Source organism: Fulmarus glacialis, unplaced genomic scaffold (genome assembly GCF_000690835.1).
Source record: "Fulmarus glacialis isolate BGI_N327 unplaced genomic scaffold, ASM69083v1 scaffold38831, whole genome shotgun sequence".
In the NCBI taxonomy this organism is placed as follows: Eukaryota; Metazoa; Chordata; class Aves; order Procellariiformes; family Procellariidae; genus Fulmarus; species Fulmarus glacialis.
The window spans coordinates 64,875-85,859 of record NW_009194141.1 but is presented as its reverse complement, the minus strand read 5'-3'; the positions used below and the strand labels follow the sequence as shown (position 1 = coordinate 85,859).

At 38.2% G+C, this 20,985-nt stretch overlaps 1 protein-coding gene across 1 annotated transcript in view; it reads right to left on the bottom strand.

Moving 5' to 3' along the window:
- Nucleotides 1-3,759: 3,759 nt before the first annotated feature.
- EYA1 (EYA transcriptional coactivator and phosphatase 1) overlaps nt 3,760-20,985 on the bottom strand; it is a gene marked incomplete at its 3' end in the record, with an annotated part of 76,783 nt that continues 59,557 nt past the window's right edge. The window contains exons 13-17 of the mRNA XM_009587674.1: nt 6,956-7,014; nt 6,597-6,757; nt 6,273-6,387; nt 5,860-5,981; nt 3,760-3,860 (exon numbers count right to left, since the gene is read on the bottom strand). Coding sequence (XP_009585969.1) covers nt 3,760-3,860; nt 5,860-5,981; nt 6,273-6,387; nt 6,597-6,757; nt 6,956-7,014 — 558 coding nt within the window. The remainder of the gene's footprint in view (nt 3,861-5,859; nt 5,982-6,272; nt 6,388-6,596; nt 6,758-6,955; nt 7,015-20,985) is intronic.

Below are 20,985 nucleotides of genomic sequence, written 5' to 3'. Positions count from 1 at the left end.
AACCTAAAATATTAAGGTATTTTATTTCCGAAATAGAAGCAATATTATTTTTCAGCGCATATTTACTAAAAGAACAGACCTTCAACTATTTTATTCAACAAAATAAGGTGTTTCTATTAATAAATGTGCAAAACAAAGTCATTTTTTGACGGCAACACCGAAAAGTGCAGACTATCCTCCTTCCCTTACATATTTATACAAAAACCTTACTCCTGAGATTTGCCACAGATTTGAATAGAAAACTCATCAGCTTCTGTCATCTTTCACAGTATTTTTGTTGTGTTCCTGCCAGATTTGCTAAGTGGTCGTCTTTACTTCCTACCCCAAACCTGAGCAGCACAGTGTGACTGTGAGCTTAAAAGCAGTGGCATATTGGATACCCATTTATATTCTATTTATTGCTCCGCAAAGATTTATGATTTTTCCTCCCAATTTCCCTCTGAGGCAGCATGACCATTTTGGAGACAAAGGGAGAAGCCAATTTGCCCAGGCTCTCCCGAATCACCTGATGTAAAATCCAGCTCCTCAGTGCAGAGAGCCTCCTCCTTTGTCTCCTCTCGCAAATTAGAAATCCTTTGGAGGATTCTCCTAAGTAGAAAAACTCAGGAGCTGGGGTTTTTTTCTGCCTTATAAGTATTTCCCGACTGTGTCTCCAAAGGCAAAGGCAAAAGATGAGCTCAAAGAAAACAAAACAAAACAAAACACAACACAACTAAACAAAACAAAACACAAAACACAAAAACAAAACAAAGCAAAGCAAAACAGAATGCCAAGACAATGGAGTGTCTGGCAGAAAACCCCAGAAACTTATTCTGCGAATAGCTGTGTCACTGCCATGGCACTCAGAGGCGGCGGCTCGGACCCACACGGCACCCGCACGGATGCCGGCAGCCGTCCCGAGCACCCCTCGGCTCTCACACCCGTTTCTCTCTCCCCTCCTCTCCCTCTTTTCCCGGGGAAGCTGATCCGAAGGTAGCAACCTCCGCGTGAACCCTGGCGTTACAGCCACGCTGGCTGTGTGCTGAACTGATTCAGAAGGGTGCGATTATTCCTCAGTCTGCAACGCAAACGTCCTGAGAATTTTAATTGTCTTATAAAATATTTTGCTGGAAGTGATGGCTATACAAAGGTGTTGATACCATGGCTTCTCCCGTGCTACATGAAACGTAAGAGCGTGCGGTTTCCTCAGAGTATTGTATTTATTTTCATCAATCAAAAGAAACATTTTATGAAAAAACAGTCTATCCTAAAAATGTTTCTCAAAAGAGCAATGATCTTTTAAATGGTATTAAAAAGTTTCTATTATTGAATTTTTACAATAATGACAATAATAAAAAGATTTTAAATGTGTCCTTTATTTTTTCTATTGCTGTATTGACTCAGGATTTTCCGTGAATGAAGGACATAAATGAAAATCTGGTTTTATGATGAAGCAATTGATAAATTATTGGTAAATTATTTTTAGTAACAAACCTTAACTTTCTTACCTCCTAAGCTGGAAGTTCAGCTCTTTTCACTAAACGAACAGAGAATAAAAACATCCTTCAAATTAAATAGGTTTGAATTTATACGCTCTCTTAAAAATACTCATTATAGTTTACATGTAATCAATTAAGTGCTGTTTAAAGAAGGGTGTACTGTTTATGCTCTAAATAGTGTAAAGAAACGTACATGTACTAAGGGCTTCACCACAGGCCAAACCCCTTCAGCAAAGTGTTGTGCAAAGGGATAACACAAAAGCTGTCCCTGCCCTGAGAATATCACAAACCCCAACGTGCTGATGGGAAGGAAGGGAGGAAGGAACCAGCTAACAAGGTTCAGGGGATAAGCAAGGCAAGGGGGTGCATCATGGGACAGTTATGCCACTTTGGATTGATGGGCTTTGGGTGTTTTTGTGGGGGTACATCTTCTCCTGTTTTGTTTGCACACTCTCCAGATGAGGTCTAGGCTTTTACTGTTTTCGAATACAGCGATACCATTTATTCCTTAGACAGGGCACACGTCTTTAAACTGAAGCACAGAATACACTAGAGCATTCCCATGCTCACCCCTCCTAATAACCCTAAAAACAACCTGAGGAGCAGATAACCAAAAAGGCATCATCTGAGTTGGGAGCAGCTCCTCGTACCGCAAGGCACCGTGTGGTTCTTGCTCTTGCAGGATGCGAGGGTCAAAACTCAAGAGGCAAATCCTGCTTTCACAGTGTGAAATGGTGACTTCTTTTTTGGTGGAGTAAGAATCAGGACAAGAATCACAGAAGCATTTTCCTTAATCAAATTAATAGTTTCTGCAGAAAGGCAGGGCTGCTGGTCTACTTATTGACTTCCCTGGCATTGCTGCAGCAGCTAATTTAATCCAGAGCATCTAGCATGCTTTGAATCTGAAAATTCCTTCCACCAAGAAAGAATACGCAGAAGTAATGGCACAAAGGAACTTTCTATACTGCTACTCCTCTTAGTGACTGGAAAGGTTTTTTCTTATGCTTTTCTGAATCATGTTTCCTGTTGAAAAAAGCATTGAATTAGATAATGTTACCGAAAGGACTACTCCTGCCATTATCATATACAACACTATTTCACCAAGCAACAGAAAAGGAACAAAGAGAAGAATTTTTTTTTACCCTGCTCTTAAATGCAGCTTTTAAAATGTAATCGTTTACAGTGGGAAAACATTTCTCCGCAAAGATGAAAGGCATTTCTGAAGGAGAAAGGAGCAAACTGTTCCCATCAGTCCGCCAACGGGATATATGAAACTGAGACTCTGCGAAGTGCTGGGACGAGCTGGGAACCTACCCGCAATGCTTCGGGGGCACAAAAACTGGATTTCATGAAGCAAAAGCAGTCAATGGTTGCTAAAACGCCATGGGGACTAGTTAGTTTCACTTCTCCAATTTAGAAAGTTACAGTCGAAACAGATATAGAAGTTGCGTCGTGGTAAAAAAGCAGCTGTGTAAAAGCAATTTACCTTTAAAAGGAAGCAAGAACAGAAATGCCCACTTTCCTACTCTTTCTCCTATTGTTCAAATAGCCAATATTATGCCTCATTCTTCCAAGCGAAGACTCTGTATCTGCTGTACTTGGGTAGAATAACAAGGCTAGGAATACTGCCTGTTATTTGCCAGTGGGAAGTATTGCTTTTTACGGAGCTTACTCCAGACTGGGGGAAAAAAAAAGTAAATTTTTCCCTTCTTCCCAAAGGCAAGCAAAAAATAATAAAGACATAGTCAAATAGTATCCTCTGCTAAGTTAACTGAGGTTATGAATGCAGGACAAGCCACAAGCAGTTACCTGAATGCAGAATCCAAATTATGCACGCACAAGAAATTTATGTATACCTACTCCAGTCCCACATACCTTTCCAAGGTGTGACATATACGTATTTCGTATAGTCGAATAGCACACTGTCTTTGGTCAGCAAGAATTGCCATTTTTTGCTTGTATTCATAACATCCTATGTGGTATTTTGGGATGCCAATGAAAACAGAACTATTAGTTCTTGGCACAAAAGCCGGGGTCCATTTTCTGGCTCCTTTTTGAAATACATCAAACATACATAGCTAGCTTAATATGTCTTTTGGAGAACAGCAGGGCACATTATTATCTACAGTTTTATGAAGCTTTCTACCAGATATGGTCAAAACATATTTCATAAAGTAAAGATATAAAACCCAAATGTCAATGCATGCTGTCCCATGTTGAAGAAAAGACAATTTTGCTTTTAGACTCTTGAAATCAACCTGTTCTGAAAAAGGGCCATTACCTTTTTTGCGCCTTGTTCTTCTTCGACACCATCCCCTATAACAACATACACTACTTTTCTTCCAAATCTTTGAATTATTCGCTCAAAACAACTTTCCTTTCCTGAAAGAAAAAGATGAGACTGTTCAGGATAGGTGGTGATGGGATGACATCAAAAAAATCACTTTTTAGCCTAGATCTCCCCAACACTTTGAATACATAATTAGAGCTATTGGGAGAGAAGAGTCTCTCCCGCAGGATGGCGTACCAAGGCTGATTGCAGCTTTACTCCCACCACAGCAGCTGACAGGCAACCTTAAAATCTGCTCCACGAGGTCCGTTAGTACACGTGCCATGGTAGACACAGTGGACTAGAGGTCTGCAATATCACCTTTCTTGTCTCCTTCCCTAATCTGAGACAGGTTTCAGGGGGAATTTCCCTACCAGGAGAATTCTCTCCTGGCTGTTTACGGCCAGTATCCTGAACTGAGCAAATTGATTGAATCTGAGTTGAAATTCTAGCTTTTTCTCCACAACCTGTGACAAGATTAATCACAGCTCCTGAAACAGTAGTATCCTGACTTAGAAGGTCACCCAAAAGATTTAGATTTAAATGCCTGTAATCCAATACATGGGCAAGGTCCTTGATCCTGCACTGGGATCCATTAACGTGGCTCATTACTTCACTGCACAGACCTAGGGACGTGATCCCAGTGCTCCAGTCCTACATGTAGCTACTGATACTGGGAAGCTTCAGGTACTGGTACTGGGAAGCCAGAAAGAATGCTTACAGTTGAGTTTTCTCAAATGTCTCCATTCTGAAAGATCACTTAGTCTGGTCATGGTACATGGTTACCTGTGTGTCTACAGCAGCCGACGGGAAAAATTGTGTTTTTCAAAATAGCTATTTCAGCTACAGAACAATACCAGCGTAAGAACAAATAGGTTGGAAATTTAAAAAAGGTTTCTAGCCAGCAGAGAAGCCAAACTACTCAATGCAATGACACCCTTTTACAATAGCGCCAGGCATAAGAAACCTCCAACACTAACTAGGTTGAAACAGTGCTTGAAAATTATGAATCGTGTCATGTTACAACAATCTTGTCATTTCCTGTGACAGTCAGTGACTGAACACAGTTTTCCAAAGATACCCTTCTGTCCTGTGTACGTGAAGTCATAAGTAAATATCAATTAAAATATCTTAATTAAAATGTGTATTTAAAGTATTATAATTCAAAGTTTTAATTTACTTTAAAGTTTTGACAGATGGTACCATAACATTTCTATCCAGAAAACAGTTTTAAATCTTTTACGGTAGTGCTTTCAAATTTTTACATTAAACTCTCAACCAAGTTTTTTTAAAAAAACAAAACCAAACAAAAATAACCCACCATTTTTTCTTGGCCATTTGAGCTTCCTGTATTATAGATACTTAAGAACACATGAAAAATGTTTTCATGTAGCCCACAATTTTGAGGGAATCTGAGACAGAACAGATATGTCATAATCACGTTAAAAACTACAAGCACCGTTGCCATCTGGTCCTATGTATTTCTACATACTCAGAATAACATCTTTTATATTGAACCAGAAAACAGAAATAAACATTTGCCCTGCTGAAGCTTATTACAGTCAGTACGAATGAACTTAAATAATTACATTCTGCAGCAAAACATTCTTTTTTCTTCTGGTAAATTGTTTACCAAATTTGCTCCAGAGCCCATGAAAACAAACGGAGCCAGGGCTTACCTTTACAGAATTTCTTCCGCTAATCTGGGGAGACTTCAGTGTTCTGTACCCACAGCCTACTAAAAAGCCTTCTCAGCTACTACATAGCCTCACAGTTTTGAGAAATGATGACAAAAAAGCAATTATATTTCCTCCTAACAGAGGCTGCAGCAGCGTTAATAGAGCTATATGAAGCTTTCTGTGCTGGATCATGACAAACATTTGAAAAGCACTTTTAGGATGCTTTAGCATGAAAAGTGTTTCATGAGATCAGGTATTACTAATCTCTATATTTGCTACAGTGAATGAATGTAAGAAATCAATATAGACTACAATACCTTTTTATTTAGAATTACAGCTTCAAATGTATCACAACATTATAAGAATAGCTCACCTATTTTAGTTGCACTGTAAATATTCTCTATGGGAAATACAACCCCTAGTCCATATAACAAGACTTTTGCCAGAGCTGGAATTAGCTGAGTAGTTGTTACGAGAATGTTCACACAGTTTGTCCTATGGAAGAGAAAATGCAAACATCCTTTTTTTAAAAAAACAAAACAGAACAAGGAAAACCTTATCCCTCCCATCAGAACCCCTCACCATTATTATTGCCACTTACAAAGAAAGGGGTTTTTTTCTACCTTATGGGAGAGCAAGGTACAGAGTGGCATGGACAGACCCGAACAAGGAATGAGAAGGTGGTCCTCCAGGTTCAGCATGTTGCCCACCAGACCAGGCAGCCTCTTCTAGATCATCAGCAGACATCCTAAAGTTTCCTAACTACCCCCTACTCTTCGTACTCACCTCGAATGAATAAGGGTGAGTGCTTTCAGTGCAAGTGTTAACCAAGAATCCGTCAAAGCTTCAATTTCTGCTCTTAGTTGTAACCAAGCCTCTCTTTTTGCTGGACCAAGAAGACCTGTGGAGTAGATAAGGGCATGTCTGCACTGAAATTAAGTAACATTCTGTCATTTTCCTTTGCTTTCATTAGCTCAGAGACAATTTTCCACAGACCACAAACTAAGCAGCTCACTAAACACTGCCATGTTAAAAAAGGAACAGAACCCAAAAGTTCTTCCTTTTTACTACTTCTCCTCTGTATTTGTTATATACTTCAGAGTTACTTGCCTCCGACATTATTTTTGTAGGTATTGTATATTTCTTTTACTCGTCTGTAGCGGAAAGCCAATTTTCGCATCCAGTCCACTCCTCCGCGTACCCCCGTCGCGAGGCACAAATTCGCACTGGTGGCGGCCGCGGGAAAGCCGTCTGTTCCGAAGTTATAGGTGCTAGTCAGAGATATGAAAACCCCCAGATTAACAAAAGGCAACAGGCTACATTCAACCAACAGCTACTCACTTTGCTGAGTTGCAAAGGCTAAGACAGCTAAAAAGACAGCGGGCTACTGTAAGCGTTACAGCAGTTCATTGCTTTCCCAGGAAGGAACTTGCAAAGCAACGTTTTTATCTTGTTCAGTTCTCTTGTACCTTAAATCTTGACCGTTGTCGTCTGAAGACACGTCGTCAATGTGAACCTGGTCGCATTCCTAAGGTGACAGAAAGACTTTATAATTTTCTTGATCTTGCAAATCTCAAAAATAAAGCTATAGAAAACTATGAACAATCTACTCATCAGGGATATTTTTATTTGTGGAAATCAGTAGATGGCAGTCTTGTTAAAACAACTATTTTACCTATTCCTTGTGCTCATTTCTTAAAACAAATGCACACCATCATTAGCTACTACTGTTAAATGGCTTTCCAAAAACACATTTTCGTGTTTAGAAAGGAAAGTGGTTAAAAACAATTAGCATATGTGTTCTATAAACGTTCTTGTAGCCTTTCAGGTACCTTAAAACTTCATGCTGCTCAAAGCTGATTCAGTCAGTGCATAAGTGTAACTGAAACCAGACATTTTGGTAAATGTAACATATTAGAAAAATTAAACCTGATGCTAACCGCCAATGAAATTATGACCTCTGATTGCTGTTGAGCCACACACCAACACAGCCTGAGGCCAGTGTTTCAGAGGAGCGCAGACGAAAAATCTGTTCCTAGTTTGCCATTCATTTGAGAGTTGTGAGTTTCCTTCTCTCTCTTTGGTCTTAGTGCATGAAAGCAGCATGCAAAGATGAAGAAAATCTGAACAGAAATAGCCAAATCAAACCATCTTTCTTCAGCGACTTGTATGCAAACTAACACGGCACATTCATAATTAGCTTTGTCCATCACTAAATTAAAAATCGTAATGCATATTGTTTATCCACCAAAAAAAAATTAGAACATTACTATTAACAATTTAACTTTTGGCAGGAAAACAAATAAACCTCTGGCACTCTAGACCAGTCTTCAATGCTTGAAACAATAATGGATTTCAATTATTTTAATAATTTCCTCTTCTCTCTCTTAATGTAAAGTCCTATAACAAACATGATCTATTTTAAACATGAAAATACTGCAAGCCTTTATTTTTGTGTTACTGCTTTCCTCTGAACAAATTTTTCTCTCTCCATGGATTTGTGAGGAAGGGAGGGAAGATAGAAGTGGAAAGAAACTCAAACCAGCTGTTCCCTAACAGAATTAAAATCATGACCCTCAACCCTTTTTCTAAAACATCTATTTTCCAGCCAACCCTCTCCCAGCAAGCAGCAAGCTCCAAGGAGGAAAAGACTTTGACCCTGTAACCTTCTCCTCCTCTCCTGAGGTCAACAACCTCAGATAAGAAAAAAGCTGAAGAAGTCTATTTGGCCTCACATGATGGCTGTGGATTCTAGATTTTTAAAAACATAGGTCTACGAAAAATACCTCAGAAACTTTTCAAATGCTTTGAAGAACAAGGTGTGGTCTTTTGCACTTGTACAACATACATTTATTCTTACTGTAGTACGTACTCTTTCGTGTTTTACGCATAGGTAGCTTGTGCTAGAGAGAGAGGTAAGAGCGACCAGTACAGGAAAGACAATACAACATTTGCTCAAATTTAACCACCATGCAGTGAATTTCCTCCTCAGGCAGACAAAATGTATTAGATGTACAGAAGAGCTGAAACTACAAGTGTGAACCAGACTTTGAAAATCAACCTGGTTATAAAAAAGCCAGAAGCTTTTTCAGCAAGTTATCAAATGCACAGAAATTAAGGTTTTTTGTTTAAAACTGAAAGGAACTGTCCATCCAAATGCCTACAAAGTTAACAATTCAAATATGAACTGAGTGTAAGCTAATGAAGGGACACCCTCCTGAATCCATGAGTTTCCCATTGTAGTTACTTTTCCACCGCTCAGTGACTTCTCAAAGTCTCCATGGATAGAAAACTTAAGCTTGAGTTATCAATGTAGCAGTGAAAATTATCAAGTCAATAGCCTCCTCCCCCAGCTTGGAAACTATGAATGACAGCTGGAACAAGTTGCTGGAGAAGAGGATTCAAAATAGAAATCTGGGAAAAAGAAACAATTTTTTTAGTAACCACAAAACTAAAGGAAAGAGTAGAAGATCAGCTTCTCACAGGAGCAGCTGAAAGAAGGAATAACTCAACAGACTTCCAAATTCAGCTCTCTCAGGCAAAAGATAGAGGCAGGAAAGATGACACCACTACATCTTAGATCCCACAGTTAGAGAGGACATGAGGACTTGGAATTTTAATTTATGCTGCAAGGTCTTGGGACCATCACAAGCCCTGGGACATCACAGGCATTCTCCTCTTTTGTCTAACCATCTGCTTGGTAGGTAGAAAGTGAGAAGTGAAATGATACTTTAGAAATAGAAATCATGGTATCGAAAGAAAGAGGGGTTTTGGAGAGAAAAACCCAGAAAAGAAATCAGAGACTAAAAATTGGTGGGGTAAGGGTATAGAAACAGTGTCAAAAAAGTAAGCAAAGTGAAGAAAAGGTCACGAACATCATAAATTTCAGGTGAAATACTGAATATAATGGAGAAAGATAGTGTCCTCTTTTGTCAGGAATAAAAGAAGAAAAAAGTAAAGCCAGGAAGGGAATGAAACAAAATTAAAGCACAAGAGAGAGATGTTATAATTTGGAAAGGATTAAAGACCAATGTGATTGACACTACGTTACAAGTAAAGGAAGGTCACAAACAGTGCACGACTGTTTTGTTCCTGTTGAGTGGCAGGACACAGCTTTGAGGCTAAATGTGAGCTTTGAGTGCCAGGTATTTTTTCACGCTGTCTAGCTGACTCGGACTTTGGGCTAATGAGTGATGGGTGCATTTTTCAACCCCTGAGCATGGGAAGGAAAAACATTCGTTTAGCAATTGCTCTTTTAGCAGTAAAGTTATTTAGGACTACCTCTTCAAAGAAGCCAATTACCTGCCCACCATTAATTGATCTGGTCCAACCTTCCTTCAGAATACCTTGTGTTTGTTTTCACCGCTTGCTTTGTGTGGAGCATTGTGTTTGTGAGCAAAGACTACCTGAGACACTGTTCAGTCCCCCGATTAGTTATAAGCAAGCACCCATACATTCAACATTTTAAAACAGCAGTTTACTCAATATTATGCTAAAATGAAGTTTGACACTGACGAACAAATAAAGTATGCACTTCCAACCAGTACATTTTTGCAAAGACATATTTTAATAAAAATACAAAGATTCATAAAATCCTCAAGTACTACCCAAAAAAGCTTCTGTGATGGGAGCCAACTTAGAGCTAAACAGCCATTCAGAAAAAAACCCCCAAACAACCTGGTTTGTTTGCAGGCTTACCATTTCAAACTTTTACAGATGTATTTGACACTTTTGTAAAATTTTCATAGGAAATACAGTACTAGTATTCTCCCCCTAATTTCTCTGGCAAAGTGATATTAGTAGTATCAAAATTAGTATTGAAAGTCCCTGTAGAAACACTATAAATACATATTATTTATGCAGATGTATTTTATTATGATGGAATCAGTTTAGCAGTCAGCTCCAAAGCAGAACATTAAAACTGTTCGATTCTCTTTTAAAATAGGCTGAATTGGCAAGTAAGGAGCAAAATATCCTGTGGCTTATGTATAAAAATTATGCAGCAAGCTGTGTTTTGCTCTTAAAGGTGTTGACCTTGCAACTTCAGTGTATCCAGTTTGAAATCTTCATGAGGGACTACAAGTGATGACATGTTTGCACTGAAGGTTTGGATTTCAGTCAGACAGGCTGAGATGCAGCTCTGCACTTTGGGATCAATCCCTGGAAAGCAAAATGCACTTGGTATAGTTCAGGGATAATACTTTCAGAAGGGCAAAGCATTTTAGGCATCTAAACCCTATTCTCACATAGGTCTTCTAAACTACACTGATTTTAATGAAACCCTTGCCCAAAGTGCTTAATTCACATTTGAAAATGAGATTTGGGCTACTAAAACATACAGAAACTTGAAAAGACCTTATTCTTGGTGCCGCATGCATGTTCTGTGTATGAGACGCAGACACGGGATAGGACAGATATTCGCAAAGGGTAATTTAGTTTAGGGAAGCGACACTGCTCTGATTCAGATCTCTGCTGCAGATCCCTTGCAGCCGTGGCCAGCAATCATAGGGCAAGTTGGTCAGAAACCTGGAGCAGTTGGGTTTTTTTGTTTGGTTTTCTGTGTGATCAGCACACTAGCTTGACGGCTGCTGTGGGAAATGGCAGGAGAGCGGGGCTGGGTGGTGGGAGCGGGACTGGTCCTCCTGGCAGCAGCCTGGCAGCTGCCCAAGGCAGCGCCCCGTCAAATAAGTGCCGTCTGGAAGCTGGGGAGGTTTGTTCAAAAGGCTTCACGGAGAATTACATTTTAAGAAAGAATTCGAGGCAGAGAGAAAATTCATCTTCTGCAAAGGGAGAGAGCAGTTCAGGAACGGCAGCACGAAAGACAGCAAGTTGTGAAATGCAGGAGGATTTAAAAGCCTGTAGGAGGGAGACCCCAGCAAAAGCTATTGTCAAGGGAGAAAAAGGAGACATTTCTTATATACCTTTAAAGTGCAAGTTTGGATGAGGGAGGACGCTAGATAGGTGATATAAAACATTAGTAACATGCTCAAAGCATATTCAAAGCTACGATGTCAATGGTGATATTGGGGATTGTCTGTGGACTTACCAATTAGCCAAAGGGAAAATGAGAGTGTCAGCATGTGTAACTCAGCGAATCTACCTATAGTAGTTTAAGAAGTTACGGTCCATGCTGTCCTTTGCTGTCTTCTCACACAGCTGGCTTGCATGGATCCATGTGTTTGTGTCCCTCAGACCTTCCAGTGCCACAACTGGCAGCTTACATTGAAACAAATCTCCTGCAGCAGCTCAATTAAACCAAAAGACATTGCATGGAGTAACTGAGACTTGTTTCTACATTCCCTTCCATCAGCTCGGCTTTGGGCCTTGAAGCAGCAGCAGATACGTGCTTGCAGGAGCTCTGTAAAACTGCTGCAATCATTTGGTAGGTGAAAATATGTCTCCAGTGAAATGCAGTAAGCCAAAGAAAAACAACAATCGAAAATGAATGACGAGATGAGTCTAGCCTAAGACTTGTACATGGAAAGCTTGTGTCTTCTCCCTCCTCCATTCCCAAAGCATTTGCTAACTCCTTCCTGCTAACTTTTGCTCCTTCTCTTTTCTGTTTTTCTATGGTGAGCCAAAAACTCCCAGAGATGCTCCACAGTCATCACTCACAGCTCTTAAAATGCCTGGACCTATGTAGTCTTCTGGAATCATTCCTTTAAACTAACTTAGGATCTTCACAAAGATTCATATGCAAAGCATTAAGTTACGGCAGAAATGTTCTGCAAATATTTATATTACTTTGCTCCTTTGCTACCACCCGTCGTTGTGCACTTCTGCCATAATTACGTAAAATATGCCTCACTACTCAATTTACTGTAGGAAAATTAATAATAATAAAAAAAAGAGATTCAGGCTGTTACAAGAGTTCCTCTTATCTGTGCCAATACTACATGCCAAGTGGAGTGATGTAACGGCTAGCATGCTGATCATCTACATTTCTGTGTTACAAAACTAACAAAAATAAATCTAATAATTCTGCTGTCTTTGAATAAACACTGAGTGTAAGATAACTCTGGACAAGTTTGCACATTATGAAAAGGAATAATGTGAATAATATTATGAACATAACCTCAGAGGATGCCGAAGCATTACAGTTCCAAATCTGCTGATTATAGCTAAAATATATTTCCACATTTGGTTAATCTTCTTAATTTACCGTGAGAAAACTAACACCACGCTGTCAACTAATTGTTTCAATACCTTAGTCTGCAAAGTCAAATGAGAGAGGGGAAGAAAACCAAACCAACAACCACCCTTCAGAACAAGCTATTTTCATTTTGCCTTTACATCAGCGTGCCCATTGAGACAGCCTGGAAGCTGGCCAACTCACAGGAAATGATTGCTGGGATTCTCTGTTCCTCTCATATCTGTCATTACGCAATTATATCCACTGCTTTCATTTTCCCTACTGAACAGTAGAGAAATTTGGTCATGTACATGTGAGAACAGATCTGGCAAAACAAGTTAAAGCTGCAATCCTTAATAATGTGATGTATCTGAAAAAAACCTTAATTTAAAAAAAAAAAATCCTCTAGTGTACACTGCTGTGTTTTTTATGCAGCTTTTTATGACAGCAGTATCTCTGTTTATGTCTTTTCCAGAAATAAGATATATACCCTTTAAGATACATACCCTTTCAGATTATTATATGCTCCACAAATACTCATCACTTCTATAAGCCATCACGACGTGCTTCTTTGGGAAACATAGGCTTACAGATTGTCAAGGAATGTTTTTCCAAGCAACAATTGCATATTCCAAAGCTAGTTTGTGAATGACCATTTTTCTTTATAAATCTGTTGGTTTCTACACCTTTTTACTTATAGCTGTGATTATCTTCCTGCAAAATAAAAAGCAGATTGCTCCAACTAGTCTCTATTCTAAATTTAGAAAAATAACATGCAAGGATCCCAACATTATTTAATAGTAGTCATTAAACTTGACAAGTAAATCTCTGTTTTTCACTTGAGTAGAAGGATAGCAAAATCTCTAGTATGCATACAGGTTAGAAAATTGACATTACATAGAACAACACACCTATATCTCATATATATGTGCACGGCCTGTGCCAAATGCTCCTCTACTGTACTTGCTAAATATACAAAAACCTCTGCACTTCCTTTCAAGCCGAGGCAATAAAGGCTGAAGTGCTGAACTTCCTAACCCATCATCGCGGAGTGCCTGTAAACATACAGCGCAAATCCATGTGAAAAAGCAGAGACTACGGTTCGCAGGTTCTCAATACTGGCACTCAATTGGCAGGACCTGTCATCTCTGTCTAGCCTGCACTTTGTGACCCTAACATTTTCTCTTCTTTCCCACCACAATTATTCGGCGCTGAAGAAAAAAGGTGCAGATTACCTGTGGGTCAGACACAGGATATGAAGAACAAAGAGAGTTCTTGAAATCCACTTCATTCAGTCTGACAATTTGTGGATGAACAGTCAAGGAATTAAATCAGGCTGTGAAGGCTTTCAAAACACTCCCATTTTAAACTTAAGATTATAAAGAGAAGCTTATAGTGTAAAAAAAAAAAAAAAAATCACAACAAAAACCCAAACCCCACCTTTTACTGTTAAAATAGCACATCAAAACAAAAAAATAAATTTAAGGCTATTAGCTATATAGGCTATTAGCTATTATAAACACTGAGGACTAAGGACTAAAATTATTTAACAAACTCATTTTCATAGCCAATGACTTAGGAGCACTCTCTGCACCGAACACGTAACCCTTTTAGAACGCACAATGGATGTCATTCTTTTCTAATAGAAAAAGTGATTAAAATCCTATTTTGCTTGTTCACACAAACAAGTGCATTTGGATTAAATACGATACTCCTAAAGTAAACAGTGTTTGTTCCAAAATAAATACAGATCTTATTCTGCAACTTGTGTTTACTGAAGTAGCTACACTAAAATCAAGGTTTACATTTTCATTTCAGCTGCACCTTGTAACTGGAAGAATCCAATTTAAAATAAAATATGACCTAAAGAAGTATCTATATAGCAACTGTAACATGACAGTTACATTCCCACAGCAAAAGAAAACTCTATTTTGCTAGTTCTTTTTACCTCATACGCATCATGAAGTAGATATTTCAAGAACTGATAGTGTCTCGGTATATATTACTCGATACATTGAAATCTTTCTATTGAAAAGGAAGACCAAAATGTAAAATCATACCTCTAGCACAGGGTCAGCAGAGCTCAGGACAATCACAATAAGTGCAGTCCTCCAAACCCCAGAGCTTTCTCACTTGCTTTAGGGTGTAGATTTGTTGATCAGGTTCCAGTTCAGAGATACTTCCTATCTTTCCGAATACGCTCATTACATTTTGGTTGTTCAGACAAGATAAAACATAAAACTATTTCTGTAATGCATGATCTTACTCAGGGAATGGTTTTGGAGTCCCTCTCTAACAATCAATTCTTGCTACAACTCTGGCAAAATAATTTATTATTCTATTTCTGTATATTTTGCAGGAAAAAAGAAGGGAAGAGGAGGGTGTCAGAGAAAGAATTTTACCCATAGACAGAAACGGCTAAATACAACTCAAATTTATTTGTTTAAAGAGTCTGTGTCACTCCTGGAAAGGACAGTGTTAAGTTCAAAATGTCAAATTCACTTTATTTTAGAAGTTCAGCACTTCACATTGTAAATACCTTCTTTACAACATGATTCATGTTATCTGTGGATATATACTTTTATAAAAAGAAAAAAATTCTATGACTAATGAAAGCCAGTGAAAATAAAATATGAATGTGTTTAAAGAAGTAACAAAAGCCATGAACCTGGTCAGCATGTCATGAATTATTCCCAAACGTATTAACTTGAAAGTATACCTTTAGGAACATACACATTTTATTGAAACTATACACTAAAGGTTGTTCAAATATATTTAAATTTTAAACAATTTCAAAATTAAACTTATGAAAAGAATGATTTTTCCATAAAAGCCTGAAAACAATGTCTCATATCTCAGGAAATGACAGTGCTCTTGTGGTTCACATGGAAATTTTCACAAAAAGATGTAAGGTCTCTTTTTCAGTCCTGCGCAACCAATTCATTTAAACTTGCTGTGCCTTGGTGCTGTTGATCATCTCCTAAATGCATGTGTTTGAATGAAAGCGACAACGCTTTGGGCTAGCGAGTCTCCCATCCTTGTAATTATCTGCTAATGGGACAAAGACTAGGATTAAAATTCTCTCTGCTAACCTTGCCGGTACAGATAGCTAAAAATTTTGCTCCTATGGGCAGACTGAAGACCATTGCACAACACTTTGCATTCTTCTCCTTCCTTTTCTTTCCCCCCTCAATGTTATGGGGCAGATGTTGACCCCTATGCCGCTGCTCAGTAGCAGAAGTAGGGAGTGAGTGGAGGCACCGCTGCCTTGCCCAGCTGGAGCAGAGGACAAGTATCTGCTTTGCCAGAGCTCTAGGAGTGCCAGCTGGATAGGCAAGAGTTTTTGTGCCATTTTACAGCCTTATATTTAGAGAAAGGGAGACACACCAGGAAGGTAAATAAAGTGATAAAGTGATGCTACAAGCTTGGTAGGCTCCCGTATATTTCAGCTGAGCTGTATGTGTGCAAAGACTGATTTTCTTGAGAAAGGAAATCATATAGGGTCTATTTTCAGTGGCACCTAGTATGAAGGTACTTATCATTGGCCACATGAAAGAAGTTAAATGGTTAATAAGTTGCATAAGCCTATAGGAATGATCTTCTCAAGTAAGCTAAGGAGGTATTTATTATTCTACATACCTCTAACACTCACAAACCACAGCAGCACATTCCACAACAGCCAGGCATCATGCATTTTGGATGGGTCGAAGCTTTTAGCTGGGTTTTGCACACACCAGCAAAGCCACAGTTCTGCCTATGAATAAAGACTTTGTTTTGCATTTCTGTTCATTTACCTACAGCTACATGCGCAGTGTAATTTAGTCCCACATTCACGAAGTGGAACTTGATGAGCTTTCTGCAAGTCACCCATGGTTGTAGTATCACGTAGATGAGAAACTATTTCCAGTCATTCCCTCATATACATATCAGGGAAAATTCCTTAAAAAGATTTGTATTTCCTTTCCTTTCTTTCCTTCCTTCCTGCAGCGAAACTGAGCTGTTCCTGGATTGCTACTGTGGAAAACTAAATGCAAATAGATGGGCTTTATGTCTCAGTCTCAATGTGCTAAGATAACTGCTGTGATGCCTGCTCTAAGGGAGTCCACAATTGTTGACTGGTTCATTAGAAAGTGAACTCTCCTACTCTTCATAGAACTTAAAGGACCTTAAAAATTATGTTTACATCTACAAATAAATGTAGTGCTATTAAAAAAAGCTCTACTGAAGCTTTTGGAACAATCACATTCGGCTTTCCCAGAACTCTCTGTTGCTGAAGGTGAACTACCAGAAGTTGAATCACGGGCTTCTCATAAAGCATACCTAGCCACAGTCTGGTTGGGAGGTTCCTGTCACAGACATTACAAATTCAGGAGGAGGTGCACTCTTATTTCAGCCAAATGAGAAAAGGCATTTTTTAATAGATACTCCTCTGTAGTGCCCTGGATGACTCTACTCTGGTGACCAGGGATTAGTTCAGCTGCCATCCTTACGGTATTTGGGGGTGGGAGAGAGATAATTCAGCCAGCTCTGTCTGAAGTTTTCCTCTCCCTGCAACCACCCCTTGTATCTCACCAGGAGTAAGGCTATTCAACAGCCTTTCCTGTAATTGCTTATTTTTTTGAGTTTGATGGCCCAGAAATCTATTTTCAGTATGTTCCACAGTCCTTTTTTCTACCTGTTTTTGTAATAAGTGACTACAGTTGTTTCTTATTCAACCTCCAGCTAACCAATTAGGAAGTAAAGGGCCAAAGGTTCATTAAGACTTTCCAGGATCCATCCTCCAGTCACAGCCAAATCAGACTAACTCTGCCCAAATCAGATAGGGGCCTCAAGGAAAACAGCTATTTCTCACAGCAGTAGAACCAGACCTAGTGGTCTGAACATGAACTTCTGTCCATTGCTCATTGCTGAATGAAGGTCAGCTGGCAAAACCCATCACTTTATGAAAAGCTGGACTGTTACATTCTCAATTTTTGTATTGCCAGCAAAAAACATTCACATGACCAACACGAATGATTACATTCAACAATCACCAAGAGCGGATTCTGCTTTCAGCTGCATCTTTAACTATCACACTCTTTTGAAAACTATTTTCAAACAAAAAGTATTTCTTTCATAGATTGGTTTTTAAATATTCTAGTGAGGAAATATTTCTTAGCATATTAAAGAATGCACATCTATTTTTCTGGTTGGAGAGGATGTGAAATGTAATGTTCTTAAGAAATTTATTTTCACTGGCATCATCTTAGTCAATATTTACTTTTGGGTCAGTAAACCCACCCCTTTACCTCAAGAGAGGTTAACCTCCACCTATCAACAACACTGTTGCTCTGTACTGCATAAATATTTTTTTTTTCCTGACATGGACACAGCTAGCTTGATTTTCTTCCTTGTTGGTACATCATCGGTGATCCCAGCACAACAAAGGAAATTCATATGCCATAATGCTACGCGAGGTCTTGCAATGCTCTGAGACCAGTTCGCAAATGAAATGTTTTAAATAGAACAGGGGTAATTGTGCATGAGGGAAACAAAGAGCAGGAAGCACTCAAAGCTGCTGTGTTTACCTCTTAAACAGCTGCTACCTATTGCTTTAAAAAAAAAATCCCAACCAAAATAGTAACAAACCCCTCCATCCTCCAACAACTTTCTTTATGAATGATCGAACAATTAAAACCCATAAAGTTGCTGTATGGTTTGGAGAGAATCTATTAAATTCTATGTAACTTTACTCCTCATCTTGACTGGAAGATAATACCAGCTCTAACAGCGGTGCTGCAGACTTAATCAATGGTTTAATCTTTTAAGCATTCTGAAAGCTTATCACAAACTGAACCTAAATGCAGTAACTATTAATACCAACTAAGTTCATTAATATATTAATGCATTCTCCATCACTTTTCTTCCAATAATATTATTTCAAAAAACATAAAGTAAAAAATAGACAAGTGATACTAAGAAATAACAAAAATTATAAATATTACAATTATAACTAATAATTATAAAATAATATTAAAATCTAATCAAAGGAGAAAATTTTTCTCTTTTCTCCTGAATTATTTTAATTCATACCTACGAATATTTTATGTTATCTCAAGGACAATGGTATAACTTTGCAGTAATTTTACTGATTTCTGAAGCATTATTTCACACCCCTGCAACTGAAAGCCTAGAAGTCTCACTTGCTTTATGGACAAGAGAAATGGGAGCCATTAAACAATACACGCAATCACAAGTAACTTGTTTTGGAACAGCAGTACTTAGAGGAGCAAGACTGATTTACTGTTGTTCTGATTTCTTCTTTTTCAATGGGTTACCCCATCATTTTGTAAACATAATTTGTCACCAACACCAGCCAGAGTTCTCTGTAACTACTTTTTGCCTTTCTTTCAGATCTGTTATCCCTGCTGAGAGAATCTACTAAAGAAGAATTTTTCATACTGACACCAACTGTAGTCTTGCTGTGAATAACCACATTCCCATAAAAATCATTCCATTTATTGCAAAGTTGTTGGCAGACCATAGGAATAATAGTCAACTCAGGAAACCTTTTATCCTGAAATCACATAGCTTAACCCTTTGCATGACCATATGAAGTTTATACATAAAAGCTGTATTACCACACTGCTGATTTAATGCTTTAGTAAAAGCATTTTTGTTGTTGGCAAGTTTTTAAAATTATTTTTTCACAGAACTTCTTTTAACTAAAAAGAAAAGAAAAAAAAAGAAGCCTGAATTGGAATCAACCAAGCAGTATTCGGCTTTTTTCGTTAATATACAATGTTGTATTTAAAATTACAGACTCTTTCGCAATACATGAAATAACACATTAGCTTGAGTGTGGTTTTGATTATAAACTAAAAATTTAGTCATACGAAATTTTTTTCCTCTCTATTTTTCCTACCTTCCTATGGAAAGGAAAGATGTATGAATTTACAATATAATGGAACAATTAAAAAAAAACCCTGTTTCCTTTATGATTTTTTGTGGAAGATACTTCTGTAAGTCATTATATTTGCTTTGTTAAACACCAAACTAGTGAAGATTAGATTCAGGAAAGAGACATTAGTTTTGTTAGTCAGCCCTCTTGACAGTTTGGGAGTCAGAGGTTGCTTGTATTCAAATTTCTGTCTGAATGTATTAAAGTGATGGAACACAAAAAGTCGGTGTATGTTTTCACTGTCTTTTTTGTTCTGTTTGTCAGCCCTTATTTGTAGGTAATTATGGCTTGATTTATGCTTTATTCATTTGACCAAGGCCATAATGGGAGTTTTGGACTTGTAAACACATCTTTAAGACAAATATACACATTTTGTTCCAATAAATTAATTGAAATATTTGACTTGTATTTTTAAACTTTTCAGTGTGAGAAAATTCTTAGAAAACCTCTTACTTGAGTTATAGCTGCTGCTACAGTTGGCTCTCCCCCTTGCCTACCCACGTTGGGGAAGGCGTTATTCCCCTGTGTATCCATACTTTACATTCACAATGTGAGTTACACAAATATGCAGAAGAAAAAGAGGAGACCTTTCAACTGATTGAAGTGATTTTCTACAGTTCAGAAGGGATCATTTGCTTAGATATAGCTGATCTTTCTTGTGGCAATAATATTTCAGCTGAGCTCAGTACTCATGTCAGCAGACCGTACTCTGCTGTCAGTGAACATGTAAGAACTATCATCTCCCGACCGCATATAGTACTGCAGGTAACGTTCAGAAAGTGCCTGGGCTGCCCTGTTCCGACTGGACAAGGATCTTGGAAAAAAAAAAACCCCAAATACTCCGTTCCTTCAATACCTCATTGTTTCTTTTGTCAAGCTTTTCATTTACACTTTTTAAAATCCTCATTAAATCCTCATGCTTTAACAGCACACATTAAGATCGCTTTAGTCCACTACAGAATCACCCAGCTTCTTGACCATATCTAAAGACAAATTTTAAAAATACAATTAACAGCAGTCAAATTTTACTTTAAAACACAGAAAAATAAAAGTGATACTGCAATGAGTAAAGGGAATAATCCCCTCCCCCTTTCTTTAAAGTTTCATTAGACCATTGAACTGGATGAAATTCACATAGAGGCCTTATTGTAACCACACTGAAACAGTAGAAATCTCCTGAGACTGTGAAACTCAAACATTTTGGGAACCAACTTCAAGCACTCCTTTCGTGCTTTTAAAACAAAATGAATGAAAGACACTTCTTAATTTTTCTCCCTGTAGCAACATTTTAATATGATTCCTACAAAAACCCGAGCACACAGAGATCTGTTTAAAATACATGTGCGTGCATATTTTTTTTAAATTTAAACTACATAGCAGTCACATGTAACCACACCAGCACAAACTGCATGATGGCTCTCAAGATA